Source organism: Vigna angularis, chromosome 9 (genome assembly GCF_016808095.1).
Source record: "Vigna angularis cultivar LongXiaoDou No.4 chromosome 9, ASM1680809v1, whole genome shotgun sequence".
NCBI classification, from domain to species: domain Eukaryota; kingdom Viridiplantae; phylum Streptophyta; class Magnoliopsida; order Fabales; family Fabaceae; genus Vigna; species Vigna angularis.
Genome location: NC_068978.1, coordinates 20,855,626 through 20,882,953, shown reverse-complemented (window position 1 = coordinate 20,882,953; position 27,328 = coordinate 20,855,626). Strand labels below are relative to the sequence as shown.

The 27,328-nt window shown below is 35.3% G+C and overlaps 2 protein-coding genes across 5 annotated transcripts; both read left to right on the top strand.

Moving 5' to 3' along the window:
- On the top strand, positions 1-26,543 carry LOC108346391 (kinesin-like protein KIN-14D). 4 transcript variants are annotated; one of them, XM_017585479.2, is made up of 9 exons: positions 23,684-23,958; positions 24,045-24,096; positions 24,195-24,248; positions 24,449-24,504; positions 24,600-24,654; positions 24,777-24,851; positions 24,936-25,082; positions 25,164-25,302; positions 26,273-26,543. In XM_017585479.2, the coding sequence occupies exons 5-9, from the start codon at positions 24,643-24,645 to the stop codon at positions 26,290-26,292; spliced, it is 393 nt and encodes a 130-aa protein (XP_017440968.1). In that variant the 5' UTR covers positions 23,684-23,958; positions 24,045-24,096; positions 24,195-24,248; positions 24,449-24,504; positions 24,600-24,642; the 3' UTR covers positions 26,293-26,543. The 4 variants fall into 4 exon arrangements, with proteins under 4 accessions (XP_052724490.1, XP_017440967.1, XP_017440968.1 ...); XM_052868530.1 differs by lacking the exon at positions 23,684-23,958 and adding an exon at positions 1-495 and having other exon boundaries at positions 24,449-24,654; XM_052868531.1 differs by lacking the exon at positions 24,195-24,248.
- Positions 5,540-12,856, top strand: LOC108318685 (receptor-like protein 35). Its single transcript, XM_017556406.2, has one exon. It carries the CDS (start codon positions 6,400-6,402, stop codon positions 9,727-9,729), a length of 3,330 nt encoding a protein of 1,109 aa, XP_017411895.1. The 5' UTR covers positions 5,540-6,399; the 3' UTR covers positions 9,730-12,856.
- Positions 26,544-27,328: the final 785 nt, after the last annotated feature.

Below are 27,328 nucleotides of genomic sequence, written 5' to 3'. Positions count from 1 at the left end.
TTAGAGAGAACAAAATCAGAGGATGTGGAACTCCTAGAAAGCAGTGAGGCAGTGTTGGTATCTCTCAAAAATGATTTAATCATTTTTGGCTTCACCTTGGCTTTTGGGTTGTAAAACACAAACGGTGGTATCCCTCTTGCACGGCGGCCCATCTTGCAACTATGTAAAGTCCCTTTACAGAACGACAAGACTCTGAATTCTCACCAACTAAAGGGGACCTTACAGAAAAAAAGAGGAATCAGCTGAGACCGAGGAGATACAGGAGGTTGGCAATAGAAAACGGATCGGGAAGAGGATCAAAAAAAGAAAAAAGGGAAGAGAGGAGTTTTGAAAAGAGGGGACGAGACTGAAGCAAGGAGGACTGGAAGTGAAGTTGCTGGATCACAGAGGTGAAACGAAGAGAGTAAATAGAAGCGGAAATGAAAACAAGAGACTACTGGACCAGGCGTTGCTGAAGCTGAAACAGAAAGGGAAAATAAAAGATAGCTTCAAGAGGTAGGCCACTAAATTTGAACCTTAAGATTGCTTGTATATGATATTCTGTGTATGATGTTGACTAAATGCATGATATAGTTATTCCACCTTTGGGCGGAAGTCTGTTTAAATGTTAATATCATTATGAATGGAAAATATACGTTTTCCTTCATCACCACATCCCGCCATCAACAGCTCTCATTGCTTCCATACTTCACCATCTAATCTTACTGCACCAGCCGCCCCATTATTTTGATGGAGAATATTGTTTTTGTCTCTTTTAAAAGTGCACTCATTCCACTGAAATGAAGAGAGTGGAGGGCCCGTGTTTGGTTTAATTTTTTTGCAAGCACAAGAAGTGGGGACATTGGCTTTAAAAGAAGTTGGACACCAAGCAACCAGGGGGTGTTTTTTTTCCAAAAGGGGAGGACGTTCCAGAGTAGAGGGAGATTTTCTTTTTCCTTTCAATCTCTTCATTCCTCCAAAACCAAATCCATAGATCTGGATTCTTGCTCATATGAAACCCAATTACTTTCAATCTCTTTCCTATTCTGTATTCTCCGTATTTCTTACACCCCTTCAGCAAACCAGTATCAACATATTTCACCCGCAAAATTGATTACCATAATCATGACTAAACACTAAAATCCTTTCCCCACTTATCTCTTCAAAATTGAGCAGCTACTAGTCCAGAGGTCCAAAAATTATGTGTGAGTATTCAAATGAAAGCCCTTTGAATCTAGAATCCAACCCAAAAAGTTTCATTGCATTTAGAGCTCTGTGGAAAAAGATATGAGCCAAACAGTAAGCCAAGGTCAGTGCCAGAAACGAAACAGTTAAGCCTGATTTCGAAATTATACTGCATCTAGTCCAGAGGTCCAAAAATTATGTGTGAATATTCAAATGAAAGCCCTTTGAGTTTAGAATCCAACCCAAAAAGTTTCATTGCATTTAGAGCTCTGTGGAAAAAGATATGAGCCAAACAGTAAGCCAACGTCAGTGCCAGAAATGAAACAGTCAAGCCTGATTTCGAAATTATACTAAAGCTAATCCAGAGGTCCAAAATATAAAATAATTTATCAGTGAAACAGCAAAGGTCACTATAAAAGGAAAGCTGAAGCCATGAGGAGAGAAATGTTCAAGCCAATTCTTCGTGCAACCTCGTTTCTCACCCGCACACCTCCATCCATTCCCTGGACTCGGACCCATCCAAACCTTTAAACAAATAAAAGACAATAATAACTTTATCTGCACCTCCGTTTTCATGTTTACACCCCTAGCAGATCCAAAGTTGGAGAAGAAGAATATTGGCCCCAAACAAAGGAGCTTCAATTTCACTCAGCACCCCTGGTTTTTATCTTTGTACCCCTATTCCTGTTGAACTTTTTCTTTTGTTTCATTTCTTATGCTTGTTTCTTTATTTGATTATTTGGTCTTTATTGTATATAACTCCTTGTATAGTTTCCTCACCCTTTTCGTTTTATTTTTATCTATTGGTTTGTTTGTCTCGTTTTACATAAAAATTACAAATAAAAATAATTAATTAAAAATTACAAAAAATATGTTTTAAAGGTTAAGCACACGTGTGATCGCTCGCATCGTCCTTGTGCTAAAAACTTTTTCTTTTTCTTAAATAAAAATTACAAAAAATATGTTTTAAAGGTTAAGCACACGTGTGATCGCTCGCATCGTCCTTGTGCTAAAAAACCTTTTCTTTTTCTTAAATAAAATTACAAAAAATATGTTTTAAAGGTTAAGCACACGTGTGATCGCTCGCATCGTCCTTGTGCTAAAAACCTTTCCTCTTTCTTAAATAAAATTATAAAAATATGTTTTAAAGGTTAAGCACACGTGTGATCGCTCGCATCGTCCTTGTGCTAAAAACCTTTTCTCTTTTTTTAAATTAAAATACCAAAAATATATAAAGTCTACAAAAACTATAAATATTAATACTTTCAAATGAACCAACCATATTGCTGGCCAGAACTACGTGATCCTTTATTCTCCATCAAAAGTGGAGATACGTAGGAGCAAGGCTAGTCCTTGTCAGGTTCACTTTCCCAAAAATCCAAATTTATCCAAAATCATTTCCAAACAAAATTCTCAAACAATTTCCTAAACAAAATTTCAAGCAGTTTTCTAAACGAACTACGGAACCCTGATTTCTCATTCTGAATGAGAATACGTAGGAGCAAGGTCAATCCTTGTCGGGCCCAAAAAGCTAAAAAATATTGTTTGTTTCTTTAGAGTTTTATTTTAAGGGAAAGTTAAACAATCTGAAAACCACATCATATTCGTGTATTTAATTAAAGGTACTGCCTTAGGCAGGCGTTGTAGGGTGCTAATACCTTCCCTACACGTAACCGATTCTCGAACATAGAATCTCAGTTTCGCAGACCATGCCTTATCATTTTATGGTTTTTCCGTAGTTTTCCAGAATAAACTATGGTGGCGACTCCAAATCTCTTTTTTCAAAACCGTTCTCGTTTCTTTTTCACGGGTCGTCGTCCCGTCGCGATTTTCCGGTTGCGACACTTCGGTTATGCGAAAACCGAAGCGTACAACCATATATACTTTGGTCAAAATTTAACTCGTGGTGGAACTGAGATATTGCTTCGGTTCACATGATACCTGCAGCCTATAACACTGCACAGTGCATCTATTGCTTCGGGTTGACCACAACCAATGCCTAAACCGCTCTGTTACTCAGTCTAAAAAGTCTGCAAATTGCTGACAACTCCCTATTGCCTCGGTTTGCTGGGAAACCGGTGCCTAAACCACTCCCAATTGCCTCGGTCTGCAGGGAAACCGATGCCTAAACCACTGCTGCACCTGCCACTTGCCTGCTACGCCTGCTCCACCTGCCTGTTACGCCTGCTCCATATACTACTTGCCTACTTTTAACCGGTGTTATATGGGGCTATTACCTCGCGTGTTTGAGTGACCGAGGTAGTAGCTCCACTTCATTTTTTCAAAACCCGCAGAAACTCCATTTGCATCGACAACTTCTTCTTCCTCTGCTTATATACGTTCTTCTTCCTCTGCGTATACCTTCTTCTTCCTCTGCGAGTTCGTCCACCAGTGCCACCCCTTGGCCCGCCGCGACACCCCTATGCTGCCAGTGGTCTCGCCTGCCTCCGTCTTGCTAGTGGTTGCGCATTACACTGCTCTTCGTCGTTCTTCGCCAGTGCTACCTCCGCCACTATTGCCTTCGCTGCTGCTGCCTCAACCACTGCTTCAATCTTACTGCCTTCAATCTTCCACGGCGGAGGCTCCATCCTCAACGTCGCCACAAAAAATGTCAAGCTTCCACCTTTTCACAACGATTCTAGGGTTCAACCCATCCCTAACAGGTTTAGCTTGATTTTGCAGGTTGAAAATTGCTGATGAGGATGAATGGAGGTTGAACAGGGTTGCGCGAAGTGAGGTTGGGGGATTTGCGATCTACGTGGACGCTGGCAGTGGCTACGGCGGTGGTGATGCGATCTGCTAGTTTCCTTTCTGATTGTAGGTTGTGTAAAGGAGAGAGAGAGCTCTCGCGGTGGTTCTGTGGTGGCCAATAAAGGTGGTATGATGAATGGAGTGTTGAAGATTGGTGGAGTCGTGGCGGCGTCCTGGTTCTTCAGTGGTTCTGTGGTGGTCCAACAATGGTTGCCTTTCTGGTTCCCTCCTTTCTAATCTGTGTCACGATATTGTGCGACAGTCGCGGCGGCGGCGTGCTGGTTCTGTGGCTTGGTGGGTTTTGTGGCTTGGTTCTCTGGCTGTGAAAATGGAGAATATCGGTGGTTTTATGGCTTGGTTCTCTCGCTTGGTTCTCTGGCTGTGAAGATTGGTGGGACTCGAGAGTGAAAATGCCAAAGTGCTACCTTCTCTGACCCGGTTTAACCCGAACAGACAATAGCAAAAAAGAAAATAATCACCTTACTAACTCGGTTCAGAAGGAGTCAAAAGTCCTTAAAAAAGAAAAAAAAACAGACCTACTGTTTCGGTTACTGTGAACTGAGACCAAAAGCCCATCCCTTTATGCCTCGGTTCAAAATCGAGACCAAAAACCCACCCCTTTTTACCTCGCCTGTATATGCTTCGATTCAAGAACAACTGTCTATGAGCGAAAATAACCGCTGTCGTTTTTCCTGACTGCACTAGTGACGACTGTAAAAGAGTTTGAGCTAAACGCGTAAGCTTACTATACCCAAGGGGTATTCAGTATAACTATCGGGAAAACGATACAATTTCAAGACAATTTCATTGACCAAAAGATTCTAAAAGACTGAACCTAAAACACAAAGAAAAACATAACGTGCTAAGCGTTATTTCTATGAAAAATACAAAATAACAAGAAGCGTTTACTTAGTCTGAACAATACCATGAGGTAAATTGTTACTTCATCCAATGATGAAGTATTTACTTAACGCTTGGTATCTTTAGAAAAAAAACTTAATTTTCAAATGTTATATTAACGGTAGAAAATAAAAAATCACTTTGTTGTTCTGAGCAAACATTAAGTGAGATGTTCACTAATAAGTGAGTCGAGTTAGATTGACTCACTAATTGATCAACCCGTGGTGTATCGGACCAGATTATCCGTTTTGACAACACTAACTATAATATTACATTAATTATTACAAAAGACATGGACAATACATTTCACGTATAGCTCCTGGGAGGAAAATTTTTATTTGTATATATAAATTTAAATGTGATTATCTCGACTTCATAAACAATGCTTTCCACGTTGTCTTCCAAATCTGTTTGCTACTTCCACTTTCTACAAAAATTCTATGTTCCTTCGCAATTGTGGAAAAGACACAACTGATCAAGTCCAACTATTTGACTAACAAAATTGAAAGATGCTTTTGATTTTTCAACGAATATATATATATATATATATATATATATATATATATATATATATATATATATATATATATATATATATATATATATATATATATATATATATATATATATATAGACGATGACCTCAAATTTCTAAACAAAACCAAACACCTATTATAAGTGCTAGAAGTAACTTTGCACAAAATATATCTTACATTTAAGCAAAGTAAACTGTACAAGCTTCTCAGTTCTCTATCACGTATATTTGCCATCTCTTCACATTGTAAGATACAAAATAAATATTGTCTGTTTATTGCAATAAATATAAATGGAAGGTAAAAAATATTTTATTTCAGCTCTGACTGCCGATGCTTCTATTTAAACTTATTTAAATTTTTAATCTTAATTATATTCTGTCAAACAAATATTTAGTAATATTTTGTTCCACCATTTTAAAACTTTAATAAAATTCTAAAATATATACACAACTTCGATATGAAAAATATCTGTTTTAAATTTCTTCTTCTGGAATGTGCGAAAAAGACTTCCATTTCGACCAGCATGATGACTTTAAGGAAGGAATAATTCAAAATGGCACCCAATCATCTCATATCAACAGTATGTTTGAAAAATTCAACACTTCCTACCTTCAATTCACCTACCCCTAGATAACTAGCCACTAAAACAAATTCACATACCCATATCCTTTAAAAAATTAATTATTAATAAAATTTGAAAACTTCAATTTAAAATTTATTGCAACCTTTTATTAAATTTTTTTATGTTATAATCAACGTAGATATTTGAGTGAAAGAAAATGAAACTTTGTTGAATAGTGATTAATTTAAAATAATTTTTTTAACATATTAATATAACTATTAATGTGAACTACATGAAAATGGAAACCTACTGACAATACTTTGATAGTAATGGTTCTTGTGCTTTCCAACTTATGTTAGACTGGTAGACTAACATGACCAATAATGATAGTCTATAAAAGGATAATGATATGTTTTGAAATGATAATATGTCTTTACCATGGTACCATAATTTTTAGTACCACACAACACCTTCTCAAAGCTTATAATGAGGAGACACACTCTCTTGTTGCTTTTCTTGATACCATTTTACTTAATAAACTGTGGTGTCAACATTTTTCCAGCAAATGGTTATTTTCTTGGCCATCAGTGTTCTGTGTTGCTCCATTTAAAAAGTAGCCTTATATTTAACCCTGCAGTATCCAAAAAGCTTACTCTTTGGAACCAAAATGAAGATTGTTGTGAATGGCATGGAGTGACATGCAACGAGGGTCGTGTTATAGCCCTTGATCTCAGTGAAGAGTCTATCTCAGGAGGATTTGTTAATTCAAGCATTCTTTTCAACCTTCAATATCTACAAAGCTTGAATTTGGCTTTTAATAACTTAAGTTCAGTGATTCCTTCAGAACTGTACAAGTTAAGTGATTTGAGGTATTTGAACTTGTCTAATGCTGGATTTGAGGGGCAGATTCCACATGAGATTTCTCAACTCAGAAGGTTAGTTACTCTTGATTTTTCTTCCTCATTTACCTCAAGCCACAGGCTAAAACTTGAGAAGCCAAATCTAGAAATGCTTTTACTACCAAACCTTACAAATATCACAGAATTGTATCTTGATGGTGTATCAATATCTGTCAAAGGTCATGAATGGTCCCATGCTTTATCTTCATTGCACAAGCTACGTGTTTTGAGCATGTCATCATGCAATCTCCCTGGACCTATTGATTCATCACTTTCTAAGCTTCAGTCACTCACTGTTCTAAACTTTAGCCACAATAATATGTCAAGCACAGTGCCGGAATCCCTTGCAAAATTGTCTAAGTTAGTCAAATTGCAGCTCAGAAATTGTGTTTTGAATGGCTCATTTCCAAAAGATATCTTCCAAATTCCAACTTTGGCAATCCTTGACATATCAGACAATGAAGGTCTTAGGGGTTCTTTACCAAACTTCCGATCACGTGGTTCTCTTTATGACATGAATCTTAGCAATACAAATTTCTCAGGATTGCTTCCATGTGAGATTTCTAATCTGAAGCAGTTGTCTAGAATTGATTTATCTAACTGCCAATTTAATGGAACACTTCCAAGTTCAATCTCTGAACTCACCCAACTTGTTTATCTAGACTTGTCTTACAATAACTTCACAGGTTCACTCCCTTCTTTTAATATGTCCAAGAATCTCACATATTTATCCCTCTATCATAATCATTTGACTGGTGTGTTATCACCCAATCATTTTGAGGTTCATAAAAATCTTATCAGCATTGATTTAGGATTTAACTTTTTCAGTGGGAAACTCCCCTCATCTCTTCTTAAACTCCCATGTCTGAGAGAACTTAAAGTACCTTTTAATCAATTCAACGGTTCCTTGGATGAGTTTGTTTTTGCCTCCCGTTTATTAGAGATGCTTGATTTAGGTAACAACAACTTCCATGGTACAATTCCTGCCTCTATTTTTCACACTACAACACTTCGCCTTATCCAACTGAATGGAAATAAGCTCAATGGCACAATACAATTGGATATGATTCGAAAGCTTAGTAACTTAACTTCATTAGGTCTCTCAGGTAACAATTTGTCAGTTGATATAAACTATAGGGATGTTCATGACCTGTCAAACTATCCTAATCTCAGAATTCTGATGTTGTCATCTTGCAAGTTGAGAGGAATCCCCAGTTTCTTAAGAAATCAATCCACACTACTACGTCTTGATCTAGCTGACAACGAGATCGAGGGCTCAATACCACACTGGATCTGGGAAAATGAATATCTTGCTCACTTTAATCTTTCCAAAAATTTTCTGACAAGTTTTGAAGGAAGTTTCTGGAACCTTAGTTCAAACCTTTTGCTCTTGGATCTTAGTTTCAATCAACTACAAGGGTCTATTCCTTTCATTCCAACGTTAGTAAATTGCTTGGACTATTCAAACAATAGATTCAACTCTGTCATTCCACTGGACATTGGAAATCGTCTTCCTTTCATAAATTTGTTGTCTTTTTCAAACAACAGCTTTCAGGGACAAATCCCTGAATCCTTTTGCAATGCTTCAAGTCTTCACCTGCTAGATCTTTCCCACAATAACTTTGTTGGGACGATTCCCGAGTGTTTTGCTACGATGAGTAGTCTAAGAGTGTTGAATTTTGGTGCAAACAAACTCCGTGGCTATATTCCTAATTCAGTGCCAACTTCATGTAATCTAAAGTTGTTGGATCTAAATGACAACCTTTTGGAGGGTATCATCCCAAAATCTTTAGCTAATTGCCAAAATCTGCAAGTCCTAAACCTTCAAAAAAACTCATTAACTGACAGATTTCCATGCTTCTTAAGTAATATTTCCACCTTGAGAATTATGGATTTAGGGTTAAACAAACTTCATGGCTCAATTGGATGCCCGAGAAGCAGTGCTGATTGGAAAATGCTCCATATTGTTGATCTAGCCTCCAATAATTTCAGTGGTGAAATACCAGGAGCACTGCTAAACAGTTGGAAAGCAATGATGCGAGATGATAATGGTGTGTCCGAATTTGGCCACTTATTTATTGATCTCTATGATCACTACGACCCCAAGAATTTTCAGGATTTATTGTCAAGTGTGGACAAATCTCTATTAGCAAGAATAGCTAAACTTTTTACAAACGCCTCTCGCTCTATCCTTGACCAGTCATCCACTGAATCTTATAATGCAGTGGATATTTCTCGACTTCAGAATTCAATTACCATTACCAACAAAGGTAAGCAAATGGAGTTGGTCAGAATCCAAAAGATATTCACGTACTTGGATATGTCGAGCAACAATTTTGAGGGTCCAATACCAAATGAGCTAATGCAGTTCAAGGCCTTGAATGCTCTAAATTTGTCAAATAATGCCCTCTCCGGTCACATCCCATCATCTATTGGAAATTTGAAGAATCTTGAGTCTTTAGATTTGTCAGAAAATTCTTTTGATGGGCTAATTCCAACAGAGCTTGCAAGTCTATCTTTCCTTGCATATTTGAATCTCTCGTTTAATGAACTAGTGGGAGAAATTCCAAAGGGTACACAAATTCAATCCTTCGATGCAGATTCCTTTGAAGGGAACGAAGAGTTATGTGGAGTTCCTCTGATCCATAGTTGCAGCAATGATGAAGGGACATCACCTGAAACACCAAATGCTCATTCCCACAGTGAGAGTTCAATTGATTGGAATATTTTAAGTGCCGAGTTGGGATGTATTTTTGGCTTTGGAATTTTCATCCTCCCTCTTATTTTCTCGAGGAGATGGAAGTTATGGTATTCCGAACATGTAGATGAGATGCTCCACAAGATCATTCCCCCACTTGAATTTATGTATGAACACAGTGGAGGGAATAGATACAAAACTCTAAGGTGGAAGAACTGAAGGTAAGCCTTTACTCATTTAGCTTCTGCAACAGGGAAAGCTTGTGCTTCTGTATTTCACCCTTCAGCAATATTTAGTTTCACTCACTGTTGTTAGAAATGAGGATGCTTCTCGTGCCCATATTATTGTTCGTCTTACAATCTTCTATTTTCTTTTCCTTGTTGTAGGACCAAATAATTTCTGTAAATGGTGCTAAAAAGAATTTGAACTACCATGCCTCTTAAAAGTCTTGACTTTTATTGGAGATTGATTCCATCACTTGTTTCTCTCTTTCCATTATTGGGTTGTTGGCTTCTGTTTCGGGTGTTCATTGTAACATCCCAAAAATACAGTGATAAAACCATATAATAGAATTGATTACATTTAATAATAATTCAGTTCAGTCTTACACTAAAATAACGCACGACTATGGCCGAACGACCTTACATGAAGATATACAACTTAATCTGTACCAGATAAGAGAAAAACATGAACGAACAGTTTACAAAAGCTACATACCGAACGCTTATTTTGAAACAAAAGAGAGGAGGTGACCGAACGATCACCTCACAACAAAACTAATATAAACTAGCCGAACATTCCTATTGCTCGGTCTTCACTTCCACTTCTATTAAATTTTCTTCTTCTAGCGCATCCTCCAACAGCGCATCTCCATCTGCTCACATCCACATGGATGATCATTGCAACATCAAGACGGACGTACAAGGACGAGACAACACAAGGAAAACGCAGGATAAGCTTATGTAATTTAATTCAAGTATAAACATACACTTCAAACAATCAAACGTACAAGTTAAAATTTAACATGCATAACATATACATCCTATCACTAGACTGACTGTCCGGATTGTATGAATTCTGTGTAGCTACGACGTTTGTGCACCCGGGTGATGTAGTAACTTAATTCTCATCAGCTGCCACCCGAGGTTAGTCTGTTTCGTCCAAAGTACCCCTAAGGACTAGGACCTCCTGCCATTCCCACACATGAACTACTCTCCTCTACGTGAGGACGAGTACTCACGGAACATCAGGATGAACCGCCAGCTAAGCATTTCCACATTCATACTTTACAAATTTCAATATTCAACCAAGAGTTGTTCCTCCCCGGAACGCTCATCCAAAATTCACAAACTTTCTTTCATCTCTTATACTCTTCATCTTTTAATCTTATTCATTTTAAAGTCATTTTTACCATAAGTTCTAAAAACATAAAATACCGAACGTTCAGCCCTCTTCAGAACGAGGACGAACGCTAGGAACGAGACCGAGAAGTTGTTTGTTCCATATTAGAATAAGACTGAGGGATTACTATGCGATGTAGGAATAAATCGAGTACACTTTTTACCATATGGAACGAACGTTACTTACAATCATGAATCAGTTAAATGAACTGACTCTCGTGAATTCCAACCAAGACTTAAAGAATATAACACGTATGTGGATCCTAGGTAGGAGAAAAATATATAAACACATCAAGACGTTAAAGTATTATACTTAAAATATTTCATACACGGAAACCTAATGTCAGTCAATGACCGAACATGGTATGGGAAAATTCTATTGAAGTTGGACGAACGTTAATGTCATCAAGAGATGTCATTCCCTAACAGAGATCGAGCGCTTAGTGTAAGACCTAGCGTCATTCGTTAAAAGGACTTGGAGTGAGGTCGAGCAGTACTAAACTTGAAACAAAAGATTAATAAATAAGGTACTAGCGGAGGTGTGTTTAAGAATGATTAATATATACAAATACATATATTTACAAGATTTTGAGTTTATTTATGGATACGCGGATGCAACTACACTTGGCCGAACGCTCAAGCACGGTATTTTCACAAGGAGACGCTCGTCCTCAACTAGGATTCTTTCCAAATGAAAGAATCCAATTTCACATACTATTACTAGAAACACCGAACGGTTAAGGACCGTTCAATGACGAACGTACATTATCATAGTGGAATTTCATACTTAGATTTTCAGTTATCTTCAACTCATTTTTCAATATATTCTTTTCATAACCTTATAATATCACATTCAACATCAATTTACATACTTTAAAAATCCATATCATGTTAATAAATCATACTCCAAAGAAATAATCATATTCACATTCATACATTCTAACATCTCAACCAACATAAATCATAATCATTTAATCCAGATAACGATCGTTCATACAACAAAATCATCAGACAAATTAAATTAAATAAGCTTCTCTTATCTGAATACGTGATTGAACGTCCTAAAGGTATGTTTTGGGGTTCGCCCGGATAAAATCTTTCTATCCTCAATGATCAATAACTTCTTCAAACTAACCAAACAACATGAAACCAAAAATAACTTAGAGTACACGCCCGCATGCAACCAGAACTTGGTTTGCATGTAACAGAAGACGAACGACTACGGACAGATACACTTACCCGCTCAAACTTGAAACTCGTTCGGTTCAAGATGAAGCTTGAGATGCTGGAAGTGTTCCTACGGTTTCTGAATGATGATCGGAGAAGAAAAAGTTTAGTTCAGGTAGAGAGAAGGGAGAAGTTCTAGAGAGAAGGAGGAGAAATGGAAGATCATAGTTTTGGAGAAGAAGGAGCATGCAACGAGAGTGTGACGTAAATTTCAAAAACTCATTTTTACTTAAAACGAACGTCCGCTCCGTTGTTGACATCTGCTTTCCACTATCTGATTTTCGGATCTTCGAGGCTTGTCACCTGGCGTCCGTTCAGAGGGGTTTTGGGTGCGTTTTAATGAGATCTGACAGGTGGGGTTTTGGGTGCGTTTTAATGAGATCTGACAGGTGGGGTTTTGGGTGCGTTTTAATGAGGTCTGACATTCATGGAATTTAGCCAAATATTGGGTTGGAAAAACGTAGAGAAATTTGGAAAAAAAATTATGTGGATCCTTGTAACTGTTGAAACTGGAAACTGGTTTGGTATGAATGCTACTTGGGTTTTTTTATTAAATGGCATCTACTTTCGGTAAAAGTAGAAGGGACCTGCTTTAGATAGAGATATATTGATCTTGAGTCACACGTTATTTAATGTCGTTATCTAAGATATTTATTACAATAACATCCGTTTTGAATAAGAAATAAATATTAATTGGTCTTTTATGTTGATTTTATTTAACTTAATTTTAATAATATATTTTTTAATTTGATTTTAATTTTCATTAATTTTATTCAATTTAGTTTTTTTTAATGGCATCTAAACACAGATAACTAATGAATAATGTTGTCACATAAATTAGTAGTTCTTTTTTGTTTTACACTTTTTATTTTTTTTAAATTATTTTAATTTCAAAAAAAGTTTACGTGTCAAAATAGCATGGTGTCACGTGTCAAAATCAGTGACAAGTATTAAGATTAATGTTTTATATTCAATTTGGTTTTTATATTCGTTATTTTTTTATTTTAGTTATTTTTTTAAATAGAGTATGTAACACAAGAAAACTCTAGAAAGAGGGTTTGAATAGAGTTTTAAAACTTTTCGCAAATCATTATTTAATTTCTTTTACAAGGGTTAGGCAATCTACAATAAAAAAAACCTGTTTTTATATTGGTTTGTTTCAAAGTGAACTACATTCAGATCTTTCTTAATTACCTTTAAGGAGTTCCACTAATCATATAGTATTACAACGAGTTTAAATATTCCTGCTATACAACTAAGGTTAGAACAAGTATAATCACTCCTGGTATCAACTTAACTGACTAGACGATCTAATTCTACTAAGTTAACCTTACAAGTGTTGTACTTCACTTATAAACAAAGACAACAAAAGTGTTTTGCAAATTACAAGAACAAAATATATAACTCTGTTAGAGAGATTTGAAATCATTAGAGAGAAATTCTGAAAACTTGTAAAAAAGGTTCCAAAGAACAAGTCCAAGAGCTTTCCCTCACTCAAGTTCACCCTTAGGCATCCATTTAAGCTTTTCATATTTTTTGTACCCATCTTGGTATCGTTCGCTCTTCCAACCTATTATTTTTCTTCTTCGAATTCAAAATTTGTGTTCGTTCTTCCTAAGCCTTCATAAATGGCTATGTTTTGGTAAGGGGTTGAGGTTACTCAAAGCACTTAAAGTTATCCTGAAGATTGGATGAGCTTCCTCATAGTCCTTCATCATCCAAGTTACATTGTTTGCCCTTTCTCCTCCTTGTCCAAGCTGAGATGGTGGATACACCTCTCAAAGGCACTATGATGCTCAAGTTAGTGGCTTTATGTAATAATCTTGTAACAAATATGATTAATCAGAATTAATTACCTGACCTCCCCCGTCAGACATATATTTATAAATATTATAATGAGCTTACCATTATTCCTAGTAATTTTTAATCAATGTCTATTATTCTCATTAACTGTCCATTAATAGTTATTATTGCTCAGATTAATTATCAATTGTTTCCTATACAGTACACCAGCCTCCAAGCCCAAACAAGCTCTCTATTTTACTTGATCAATGAGCTCTAGGAGTTCACTGAGAATGTTCCCTAGGTTGTATAAACATGAGTGAGAGTTCACAAAGAACATTCCTCACCGAGCGGTAAGCTTTAGGAGTTGACTTAGTGTAGGTATCAGTGAGTCGCGCAGCGGATTGTAAGCGATCGTTAAAAGCAGAAAGCGTGTAGCGGTCAGTAAATAAGTTACAATGGTCCGTTTAAAAAAAATGATTTTATTGAAGAACTTTTATCAAACATTTGGTGTGCTAAAAGTGTAGAGAGTGTAGGGAAGAGAAAAATCACACAAATGATTTTTATCCTGGTTCGAATCAAAAGATTCTACGTCTACTCGTTAATCACTATAACGAGTTATTAACTATTTCACTAAAATCAATTTAACAATTACAATAAGATGAATATAAATTAAGAACATCAAAAACCTTCCTTCGACAAACGAACCGGAAGAAACCGCTCAACCAACTTGAAGAGAACCGCTCTGATCTTAGATACACTAAGCGCGAACTTCTCCTATTCACAAGACTTGACAAGAGCACACTATCACTTGAGAACTTCCTCAAACAAACTGTATTCTCAAATGACATAGATGTATTTTAACTCACAAAGAGTTTCCCTTAGGCACAAAGCTCTAATACTCTCAAATGAAAAGTTTTTTTCCTAATAGTTGTGAAGACCCCTATTTAGAAGCCCAGGGTTAGAAACTAAAAAGTCATCTCCCAACTACCACAAATAATCTATTATCATATGTGATAATCGATTATTTATGTCCGTTATGAGGTTTTCAAAAAGTGATAATCAATTATTCTTAAGGATAATCGATTATTTGCGCGACCTGGACAATATTAAATCAAACAGTGATAATCGATTATTCTAAACAATAATCGATTATTTGCGCGAGCAACTCTTTTCCAAATAGGCTCGTGGTAATCGATTATTATACCAAATAATCAATTATCTGCACAAAGACTCTCTAAACAGGAAAACTTCTAAGTGTTCTTACATCAACAAAGTAATTCCTATACAATTTATTCTACAAAAAGGCTTTTAAAATAAGTACAACAAAAGTCTTTAAGTTCTTCATCTTGTAGCATCATCAAAACCATAATATCTTCAAGACACCAATGCTCCTCATTGGTAACACTTAGAACGTTCTCTAGGCTGAATAAACATGAGTGAGAGTTCACGGAGAACGTTCCTCATTGAGCAGTAAGCTCTAGGAGTTCACTTAGAACATTATCTAATCTAAATAAACGCGAGTAAGAGTTCACAGAGAACGTTCATCACTTAGCGGTAAACTTTAGGAGGTAACTTAGAACATTCCCTATGCTAAATAAACACGAGTGAGAGTTCACGGAGAGCGTTCCTCACCAAGAAGTAAGCTCTAAGAGTTCACTTAGAATGTTCCCTAGGCTGAATAAATGCGAGTGATAGTTAACGAAGAAGGTTCTTCACCGAGCAGTATTCTTTATGTTGGCCAAGTGGCTTGTATGAAAGGTATTGTCATCTGCACAGAAAAAATATAACAATTCAAATTTGAACTATCAGAAAAAGAGTAGCCAATCAAGCTAACACATTTACGACATTAAACAGTTAATATCAAGCTAGCTTAAGCTATAAGGCCAGATGACCAAGCAAGCGATATCGTTCGATTGAACGTTTGAAGGCAAAAAATGAGGAATCCGTACTAGAATGGGCCATGGTCAATATGTTAGTTCTTAGTGTCCTCCAACCTGCAGGACACTAACGTGCCTATTATGCTTTGGTTGATCAGAAACCAAAGCATAATATGGCATGTTGGCATTTTTGAAATTTTCACTAATGTATATGCCTCGATTCTTTGTTAACTGAAGCCATAGGGTAGATACTGCCTCGGTTATGAAGGTAATCGAGGCCATAAAGTTTGCAAAACCTACCAACAAAAGACTTTTCACCTAAAAAATATTTGTGCATTAGTTTTTGCATCGGTTGTTCTTAGAACCGAGGCCTAAAACCCCCTACTCCAACTGACAATCCTTTTTGCAGCCTGACAAAATCTTTGTGCAGGGGTTTTGGCCTTGGTTGCTCCTAAAACCAAGGCAAAAAACCCTTTCCCCACTGACGTTCCCCTTAATTAATACATTAGGATGAAACCCTAAAAAAATTTAGTAAATCAGATTTCCTATAAATCCTTAGGTATGAGTAATCTGACGAACCCTAAATATGATAATTACTATTCTAAAAATCAAAACTTAGATTAGGGGAGAGATTTTTTTGTTGTTTTATGGCTTTGTGGAGGCGAGAATCTGGGCTTGTAACTCCTGGTGTGGCTCCAGGCTCTAAGTCAAGTGCTCGCGACCCCTTTTGTTCGAAGGAGGCAATGACACTATGAAGGTGCGATCTAGGTAGGGCTCGTTCGTCGCACAAGAAGAGCTTTTTCTTCTTCCTCTTCTCCCTGTTTCTAGTTTGACGATTTCGGGGAACTCTCATTCTCTCCGATTTGGTTTGTGGTGCAAGGATGGAGGCTCCCTTCCTCTTCTCCTTTTCTAGTTTATCTTGTGAGAAGGGGAGGCGTTATTCTTCGTTTTGTTTTTTTTTTTTTGGTTTTAGGGTTTTTTGTTCTTGTTTTCGAATATGATCTTGGGGGTTTCAATTTATGTGTGAAGAGCTCGCGATTTGGAATGTATGAAGATGACGAGGCAGCGACACCCTGTTTGGCGAAGGTAGTGACGACATCGAGTTTTGGGTTTAGGGTTTTTTTTATTCTCTAATTTTGGGATTAGTGTTTGCTAAAATTGAGAAATTAAGGATTTCTGGTGTAATTGGAATTTCAATGATTGAAATAGGGGTTTTGATCTTGTTCTGTTTTAGCAATTAGCGATTGTGGAGTTTTCAATTTGGGGTGCTTTTGATTGCATGTTTGGGTTCTTTTATTCGTGGATCTGAGGTTCCCTAGTGGTTTTGTGGTTGAAGCATGGTTGGGGCCAATGAAGGTGTTGATGTGTGCTGCCATGGGGTCACGGCGACCGGCGTTGGCAACTCTGTTCTGACTGAGGTGTTCCTAGTTTGGGCTGGGCTGGTACATTTGGGTTTGGCTATCTGATTTGGCCATAAAGACCTGTTAGGAAGTTTTAAAAAGCATAATAATAAAGGAAGAGAATTGAAAATAAACATAGGAAAGTTAAAAGGCTTAGAAATAAAATTTAATTAAAAAAGAAATTGAAAATAAAATTTATTAACGGTATAATTGGAAATAAAAGTTAGTTGGTTTGAAAAGAAAAATAATATAATTTTAATGAGATTTTAAATTAATTGAAACTTAAATTATTTAAAATTAAATATTTTGGAATTAGAAATTAATTTATTTCCAAAAAAAAGGCTTTGGCAACGGTTCTAGCCTGAACCGCTGCCATAAGCCCATTTTATTACCTCGGTTGAATCGTAGTAATAACCCCTCCCCCCCACTTTTTTTTTCTTTCTTACTACTTCGGGTGCAAGGAAACCGAAGCAGAAACCTTTGACATATTACCTCAAGTTGAACCGAGGCCAAAAGTCTCCACCTTTTTACCTCACCGGTATATGTCTCAGTTCGAAAACCGAAGCATATTATCAAAAACAACCGTTGTTGTTTCCCTTTGCTGCACTAGCCATAACCGTATTGTCAGACATCGCTTGAGAGTCTAGGTTTGGGTCCTTACCCATCTAAAGTCTTTCGAGTGAATGCTCGTTCTCATAATGCATCATCTTCAACTTCTCCTTCTAATTGAATTACAAACTCAAGTTAATGAATATTTTATCAATTACTTGGTTTGTTCCTTTTATGATTAACTTGATAGGTATCATTTTTCTTACTTTTAAAATAATGTCATATGTTACAGGTATCCTCATTGACATCACAAGTCAATGAAATGAAGGCAATGATAATATTTATGTTGCAAATTTATCAGGGTCAACTGCCTTCACAGTTTGCCACATTTCAACCATCACCGGTAATAATAACTAAATGTATTTTGTTAAAAAATATGTGCTTCGTTTCTCACACCAAGAGGGGGGGAGGGGAATTGGTGATGTATAAAAATGATCGCTTTTACAAACTTTTTCCTAAAATTGTAAGTCTTTAAACTTTTCTTGAATCGCAAGTAAAAATGTATGCAATGTAACAATATGCGTATTCAAAGACAAATATTATGCAATCGATTAAATGCAGAGAGTTAAGAGAAGAAGATTCAAACTCTGAGTTTTTATATTTGTTCAGCCAAACCTACATCCAGTGTCCTTTCGATCAACCTTAGACCGAAAGCCAATTGCACAATAAGATATGAGTTTTTACAATAAGGTTTTTACAGCGACCTCACTCGTCAAAATGTAAACAACCTCTCTAACTCACTAATCTAAAATAGCCAATTACAACAAACTAGCAACAAGAATAATCCTCTCCTACAGTTAACCCCTTTGTGATCCCCCCTCAAAGTCAAGAATCACACGTTCTTCTTCCTGTATACACCACAGGGAAACAACAAAACTAATGCATTTGCAAGACCTTCCTAATCTAGCAGTATGCACCTCTGTTGTGCAGAATGATCAGACAGTTTGAATCAATCAATCCAACTTCTCAAACAACCTTCAAGACTTGAACACCACAACAACTCTTGGTTCTTGGAGCGTTTTCCTCTTCTATAAAACTTTAAAGCATTTCTCTGAAACATATATGTTGAGATTGTTGATAGGGGGAGCAAAGGTTAAACTTAACCCACAATCTCAGTAATATATGTGTTTTTGATGATGACAACACATAATAATACATGTGTATTATGTCATGTTCTATATTTACATGTCATATGATTTTGATCAATGTGTTAAATTTGTTTAAGCATATATGAGAGCATGATTGTGTTGCTCATTGCATATCACTGTGTTACATATGTGTTTTTATATGTGAATGCATGATATATGATGTTGAAAAGAAAAATCACATGCACTTATGTTGAACTTTAAATGTGTGCAGTTTTAAGTTGGTTTCATTATACCATGAATCGATTAAAACTCGTGTCTTTGCACAAACTATTTTCAAGTGTGCTGTGAGATTTTTTTCAAAGAGAAAGTTTTTCAAAACTATGCTTAACATTGTTACTTAGTCGATTACATGCATACTGTATTCGATTAAGTCTGTTATTGTATTGAAATTTTGTTAATGCTTGACATAACTATCTAACGGTCATAATTTTAATTGTGTTGAACAAACATTAAATGATAGTAGACTGCATTAATTGTGCATTCAATTAATTGTCGTGTTTGCTGCTAACTGTTATAACAGAATTATTATATTCGATTACTTTTGGTAGCTTATTCAATTAAATTGTGTCTGAGATGTGTTATTCTATAAATTGACACGAATTTGATTTTTGTAAGAACTTTTGGAAAATCTAATAGTGCGATATCTTTTACTGAAAGTTGTGATCTTACAGGAAGAGAGAAAAAACTCAAAGAAATAAGAGTGACCATGGTGATCAACTACTTGTGATTTCTTAAAGAGCAAGACTGTTGTGTTTTTCAAAGGCTGATCAACTTGCTCATTTGAGTGTCATTGAGCGATCAGACTCTGCAATCTTTTAAAGATTGGTTTGAGGTTCCCTATTGTGATTACATGAAGAAGAGTGTGTGGTGTTCTTGACTTTGAGAGTGTTTAGTTTGTGTATTGCCTACATTTTGATTAGAGGGTTAGAGAGGAGTTTTACATTTGTAACCTAAGGTCTTCTGTAAAAACCTTGATCAATATAGTGCATTTCCTTCCTATGGTTGGAAGGACACTGGATGTAGGCTTGGCCAAACCAGTATAAAAACACAATGTTTGAATTTTCTGAACCTTACTCTTTTACTGAGTCGATTGCATTGTTTACATATTCGATTAAGTTTCCGATGCATTGCTATTTGATTATCTTGCAATTCAAGAAAAGTAAAAGCATCAGTTTTTGTGAAAAGTCTTTTAAAGATTGTGTTTTTTACACTTCACCAATTCCCCCCTCCATTTCCCCTCTTGGTGTGAGAAATTGAGTCATTCTATTTTAACAAGATATGAAAGTGTTAAAATCAATTCTCCTGCAGAAATAATCATGCATCTATATATAGTTTAACTCAAATCAGACATGTTTTAATCGATTATGCTATTAATCTAATCGATTTTATCTCGCAATTATAACAGATTAACAACAGTCAAACTCATTAACTGAATGCACAATTAATATAATCGATTTGCGTGCAATGCTTGGTCAACATATTTAAAAATATGACTGTTATGACCGTTATGTCAAGTAATGAAATAATTTTCAAGTCTTTAACAAACTTAATTTAATACAATATGCATGTAATCGATTAAGTTTTAACACTTAGTATATTTTGAAAACTTTTCTTCTCAAAATCCATCACAACACACTTGAAAAAGATTTGTGCAAATACACGAGTTTTAATCGATTTAACCACTAACTTAATCGATTTAACCACTAACTTAATCGATTTAAAACATGTTGTTTTGCCACAATTTAAAGCTTAAGCTGTCTAATGACTTTAATTGATTATCACACCATTGTAATCGATTAAGTCATGCGGATAGGCTTGGTGCATGTGGTTTTTCCATTTCAAACCTCATATTATGCATACACAAATATAATCACATTTCCAACACAGTAGTATGCAATAATCAACATGATATGTTCACAGTATGCTTGTACAAATCTCACAGTAAGCATATAAGCACATAACACATATAACACAGTACATATACATGTGTTTTTATTAACTATGTGTTGTCATCATCAAAAACAGATATCATAGAGATTGTGGATTCAGCGAAACATGTGCTCCCCCTATCAACAATCTCAACATATTTGTATGATTTTTTAAAAAAAATATAACCGATTAACTATTATGTTATGTTGTAGGTATATGATCAAGGAAGTGTGCCAAACAATGAATGTAGCGAAGAAGAAAATTACACATACCCTCGGATGGTCTCATATTTATATGAGAATCTCAAGTGGGTCCTCATATTTGAAACTGTTTCAATTGGGTCATAATATTTGTGAAATTGAGTCAATTTTGCTTTATCCGTTAAGTTGTTACAGATGGCGTCAAAGTCTGTTAATGTGGTGATACTAATCTCTGTGATCTTATTACGTGGAAATAAATTTTAAGTTATGACATAGAATTTGATAACCCTTGCTGCCACATCAACATCCTCTCCACAAAAACCCTAATTCCCTAACCCTTGTCGTCATGCTGCAACTGTGCCGCCACCATCATTGTCCATGTCGCGCTGCCGTAAGGCCGTCGCCTAATCCTAATTTGTCCTCCTCCATCAACCTTCATTAGAAGACCTCCTTTGCGCCGTTGTTAAGCTTCAACGCATCATCTTGTTCACAGCACAAACAACGCCTACCTTGTCGTCACTGCCTCAGGCAACCGCCGCCATCAACAACGCAAGACCTCACACCACCACCCAATTTTCTCTACCACATCATACCATCACTGGAATGCCAACAACGCCTCCATGGTCACTACGATTCACAAATCTCCACGAACGCATCCATAATCTCTGCAAGCCAAATCGGAAGCCTCTTCCATGGCATTCTCCAAAATCCAAAAATCGAAGAGGAGGGAAACCTTTTCACCACAATCTTCTTCGCGCGAATCACTTGTATCTTCCACACAGAAAAAACCCTAATAACGACTTCGTAATGTTAGCTCCAACATTCATCTTCTTCACCAGGAACCTGAACACGCAGAAAACCAAATCAAAATCGCAACAAAAATGGCCGCTGCGATTTGCAAATCTCTACAAGCCTCCTCCATGGCAATAACAAGAATCTCGAACTCGTAGAGTAGGGGAACCCTTCTGCCACCATCACCTGACACACAGACCTGCAGAAAATCAAAACAGAGAAACCCCCAATAACTAACCAAATCGCAACGTTCCTTCGCAATTTACCATCATCGCAAGAGACTACCGTGAACAAATAGCTACCTACCGCGAGTTTAGTTTCACCGCCAGTATCCGTGCAAGCAGTGCCATCGCGAGATCGATTCCTCCTTAAAATCAATCTCCTTTGCGCCTCCACTATGTGTGATGGTACAACCTTTTCTCCCCTCTACAGAATGAAAAAACCCTAATTTGTCATGTCATAATTTTTTAATTTAAATAAAAATTTCACCATATTACACAATGCACATCAGCATAAACACGTCATCACAATTTAACGCCATCTGTGAAAACTTAATGGACATGGTAAAATTGACTCAAATTTACAAATATTATAACCCAATTGAGACAATTGTATGAATCATATATGTTGAACAATATAGTTATTTTTATATAATAATATTGAATTTTATATTATATTATTTAATTGTCTGTATTGATATTAAAACCAAATTTATCATAATCCAATTTTAACCCATCAATAACAAAAAAAAAATTGATATGTATACATTTTCGACAGTTTTTTATGAAATCCTTGCAATTAGGGGTGCTTATAAAGAAACCCAGTTATATATGGCGATTTTTCCAAAACTTGTTAGTTCCAGCGATTTTAATAAAACTCCTATAAATAGAGACGATTTTGGAATTTGAAAAATTATTCTGTGTTATTCCAAACCTTAGTCTTAAACTTTATGTTTAATTTTATATATTAATTAACCTTTCTTTTTCGAATTGCTAATTCTTTCTCATTAAAAATTCCTTATAACATTACTGGTTTCACTAAAAGTCTAACGTGAAAAATGATTGATAATATTTTTATAATTAAGATATCAAACTTGCGTTATCAAAAGATAATATGATGTTTATAGAAGAACTTCCCAGAAGGCTGACTCTAATACGACTTTGTTGGTGCAAAGTGACTATAGTTGATGGGTTTGAATCGAGCCTATACACGTTTTGTAATCATTCTGCACAAAAATATTTAACAAACACAATTATTATAAAGATTAAGACATAAAAAAAAATTCACATATACCTAAGACTAGGTCAAGTCTCCTAAGTTTTCTGCTTAGTCTCTTAAGTTTTCTGCTTAACAAATTCACTAAACACACTTTTGACTATAATGAATATTAACTTCTTAAAGCTACAACGAATTACTATTCTCTAAATTTACGAGATTATCCTCTTTAGAAATTATAAATATAAATCTCTTCATCTTAGAAGAACGAGTTAACTTCTCCCAATATTTTGTCTCAATTTGTCTAGATATGAAAATTATGTAGGCAAAAACCAAAACAAAAAAAAAATTGTATTTTTCTTTTTTAATTTTTTTTTCTCTTCAAACTTTTGGGCTAATGTTATCTACTCCAACCATAGTTTATCTCTTTTGTATTTTTTTAAGAGAAATGATACTTTAACAACAACATTCGACAACATTTTGACATGAGCCACGTGTCAAAATGTCATTGGTTCACATGAAAATTAAATTAGAAAAAGGAAAATGATGTGGAAAGGAAAATGGGAATAGAGTTTCAAGTGGCGGGTTTTATTTTGTCATTTCAAAATTGAATTGTGAGACAACCTTAGAGAGAGAACCCTAGATAGAAGGACTTCTCTCCCACCCAACCTTTTTCATGCCTCTTCCCAAAAGCTTCGCCGGAGAGTCGGAGTGTCGTCGTTGACGAAAGTATTGTCTGTTCCACTAACCGGCGTCGATCAACCCGTGAACATCTTCGAAGCTTTGATTGCAATGGCCAAAATGAGCGTTTTCACCGTTCTGCGGTCGTTTGACCGTTCTTTTGGGAACTCTTTAGTTGTTGTTTGGTATGTGTTATTTTCGTTCTACTTTTTTCCACCATTTATTGGTTTTATTATTTTATGGATGTTATCCTTGTTTGGTTTTGGTGTAGTGTCATGAAGAAACTTGGTGAACAAAGTAAAACTTCTCATACGAGGAAGAAGGTACGTAGGGTTTTGTTAATTTTGATGTGCTATTGTAGATATTTTTACTTTAATGGACTTGTTTGAATGTATTAACACTGATCTCTCGTGTTTTTCAGCTTATGGATCTTTCAGTGCTGCATAAATGTTTTTATTGAAAAAATATTTTCCTGGTATGAACAAGTTTTTTGCATAGGTTTTGTTCTTTCAATTTACTGGGGCTGTTGATCATCTTCTTCGGTCTCTTCTAGGAGGCCAGTTTCATTATTATCCATATATAAGTGTTTGACTATGTTTATTTAGTTTTTTTCCCTCATTCTCTGGTTTTATATCTTTCTCTGGAAATTCAAATGTTAATTTTTTTATTTTATAGGTGTTTTCTTAGTCACCTTGATGTTGTTGCCCTTGAAGAACGGATTAGCACAAAAGGTTTTTTCACTGAGGAAAGCTTTATCCCAAAATTGCATATTCCATGTGATGAAGAAATTCATTTTGCAAATGAGCTAATAGACATTCACTTTCAGTTAGCTTTGGATGATCAGTTGAAAATATGCTAGTCTAAAATCCATGCAGACCAAGGTATGAGAAATACCCATGTCTAAAGTAGTTTATATTTTCTTGTAGTAATTTGGTATATTATTCACTTATTATTATTATTATTATTTTATTTCATTGTCTAAAAAAGTAAAATTTATTTGAAGATAAATCTTAATTTGCAAGATGAGCGGATAAAGGTGCTGCAAGAGAAGCTCTCCACTACAGAGGAGAAACTGCAGGTAATAAATGAGGCATAAAGTTAAAAGAAAATGAAGTCCCATTGGACTTGTGATATGATACATTGGACTTTTGTTCCTTATTAGGTTTCTGACATATCTGCAAATGAGACCAGAACAGAATTTGAAGGTCAACAAAAGCTTGTACATGAGTTGCAAAGGCGTTTAGAAGATGCAGAATATAAAGTTACAGTAGGGGAGAAACTGAGGAAAGAATTGCACAATACGATTTTGGTAATTCCCTGAGCTAAATTTCATTGGTAATGGAAAAAAAGTAAAACAATATGCAAACCATACTAATCTCTGTTTTTACAGGAACTGAAAGGGAACATCCGTGTGTTCTGTAAAGTACGGCCTTTGTTACCTGATGAGGCTCGTAGCACAGAAGGAAAGGTTATATCTTATCCCACATCGATGGAAGCATTTGGATGGGGCATTGAATTGACACAAAGTGGTAAGTCTCATGATACTGAACTTGAAGTTGTTCTTTTATCTATTTCATTAGTATACTAAGTTTATTTATTTTTATTATTTACCACTCAATTCATAGCTATTGAAAATTTGTTGGAAGCACGTATTTTAAAGTTATTCTTTTTAATTTTAAGATCTATTTGTTTCTTCTTTTGTTTTTTGTTTTCACTTATTATTAGAATAAAAGTTATAATTAATAATAAGTACAAAAACACTTTTTCCAAAAGTGTAACCGTCCAAATATTATAACTTAATGGTAAATTAATCGATTTAACTTTTATTCCTAAAATAATTAATATACAATACAATTTCATCATCACGTCACATGTAGTTTTTTTTCCGAAAAGATATAGTTTATCAAGTGATGTTCTTTAGTTTGAGGATCTTAGTAACATTTTTTTCGCAGATTTAGATTCGTATTTTTGTTCTGATGCTGACGTAGAGTAAGTTATACAATAGTGTTAAAAATATTATATTACATCAAACAACTTGACCCATAAAAGCACGGATGTGATAGTTTCATTAATTTAATTAAAAATGAATAGCAAAATTGGATACTAGATGGAATAATGCACTCAAGTAACCAGGGATAAATACGTGGATTTAATTTAATTTAATTTAAAATTGTATATGTATTATAGTGCTAATGGATTTGAATCCATCAATCTGACTCATCACGAGTTTGAAACGGTTTGGTTTGAAAAAAAAATGAACTTTTGATTCAAGTCAATTTTGAGTTCGATCCACTATACCCCGGCTCATCCGGGGTTGTATCTGTGGTAAGCCAAATTGGCTCGTCAACCCTCTTAATTTTATGTTTTTTGTGTTTGTTTTATTATATTTGAAACACAATGCTCACTTACACAATTGTAAGCTATAAAAAATTTCATGTTGTGGAGCTTTCATAGAAATGTTGCATTTTATTGATATGTTGTGCATTTTTGTCTTTGTAGGAGGAACTGCAACAAGTTAGGGAGCAATATGTTTGTGAATGGATTTTGGATGTGGACAATGTTCGGAGAAATTAAGTGTTGCAAGATTTAGGCATTTTGTAGAATGTTGGGTAATAATGATTTTTGCAAAGTTATATATTGTTTGTTAAGAACTTTTTCAATATGTATTGATGTTGATTGTACATATTTGTTCTTAAGAATGTTGAAAGAAAAATAGTTGTTACATTTATTGTTAATGAAATTTGAAGATCAGAACGATCAATGTTTAAAATGTTTGCACTACAGTCCGTACAATCCGTATTAAATTTGGATGTCAGGATTTTTGAAATATTGTATGTCCAGGGTTGTATGTAGAAAGAATGATGAAAGTAAATTGGCTTAAGTGACAATGATAAAAACAATTGGTTCCAAATTACTTATAATTGGAAAAAATGATGACAGAAATTAGGCACTTCAAAATGAGTTTCATGGTCATAGCTGACCTTCCTATGCAAAACGTTAACCTGAAGTACCCACTTATTTTGCCTTTGGTACCAGTTGTGTTCCTGCACAATGACTCTTAGTAATTATGCTTCCTTTGCCACGTATTTCTTCATAAATTGTATATAAATTGGTTCCAAATTACTTATAATTGGAAAAAATGATGACAAAGAAATTAGTCACTTCAAAATGAGTTTCATGGTCATAGTTGACCTTCCTGTGCAAAACGTTCACCTGAAGTACGACTTATTTGGCCTTTATGTGCAAAACCTTTACCTAAACTCTCCACTTATTTAGCCTCTGCCACCAATGCAGTTTTTCTAAGAAATATACCTTTAATACACCTATGGGACCATAGTTCAAATAAGTGAGGACTTACATTATGAGTTTTGCACAACATGGTAGACTGACTTTTACATAAAGTTTTCCAACTTCAAATATTAAGTATCATGTCCAAACACTTTTAATTTCAACAAGGAGGGTCTATAGTAATATTGACTTTCGTAATATTTTACCAAACTTTACAAAATTAACCAAATTTGTCAACATAATATCAAACATGAACATAAAAGACCT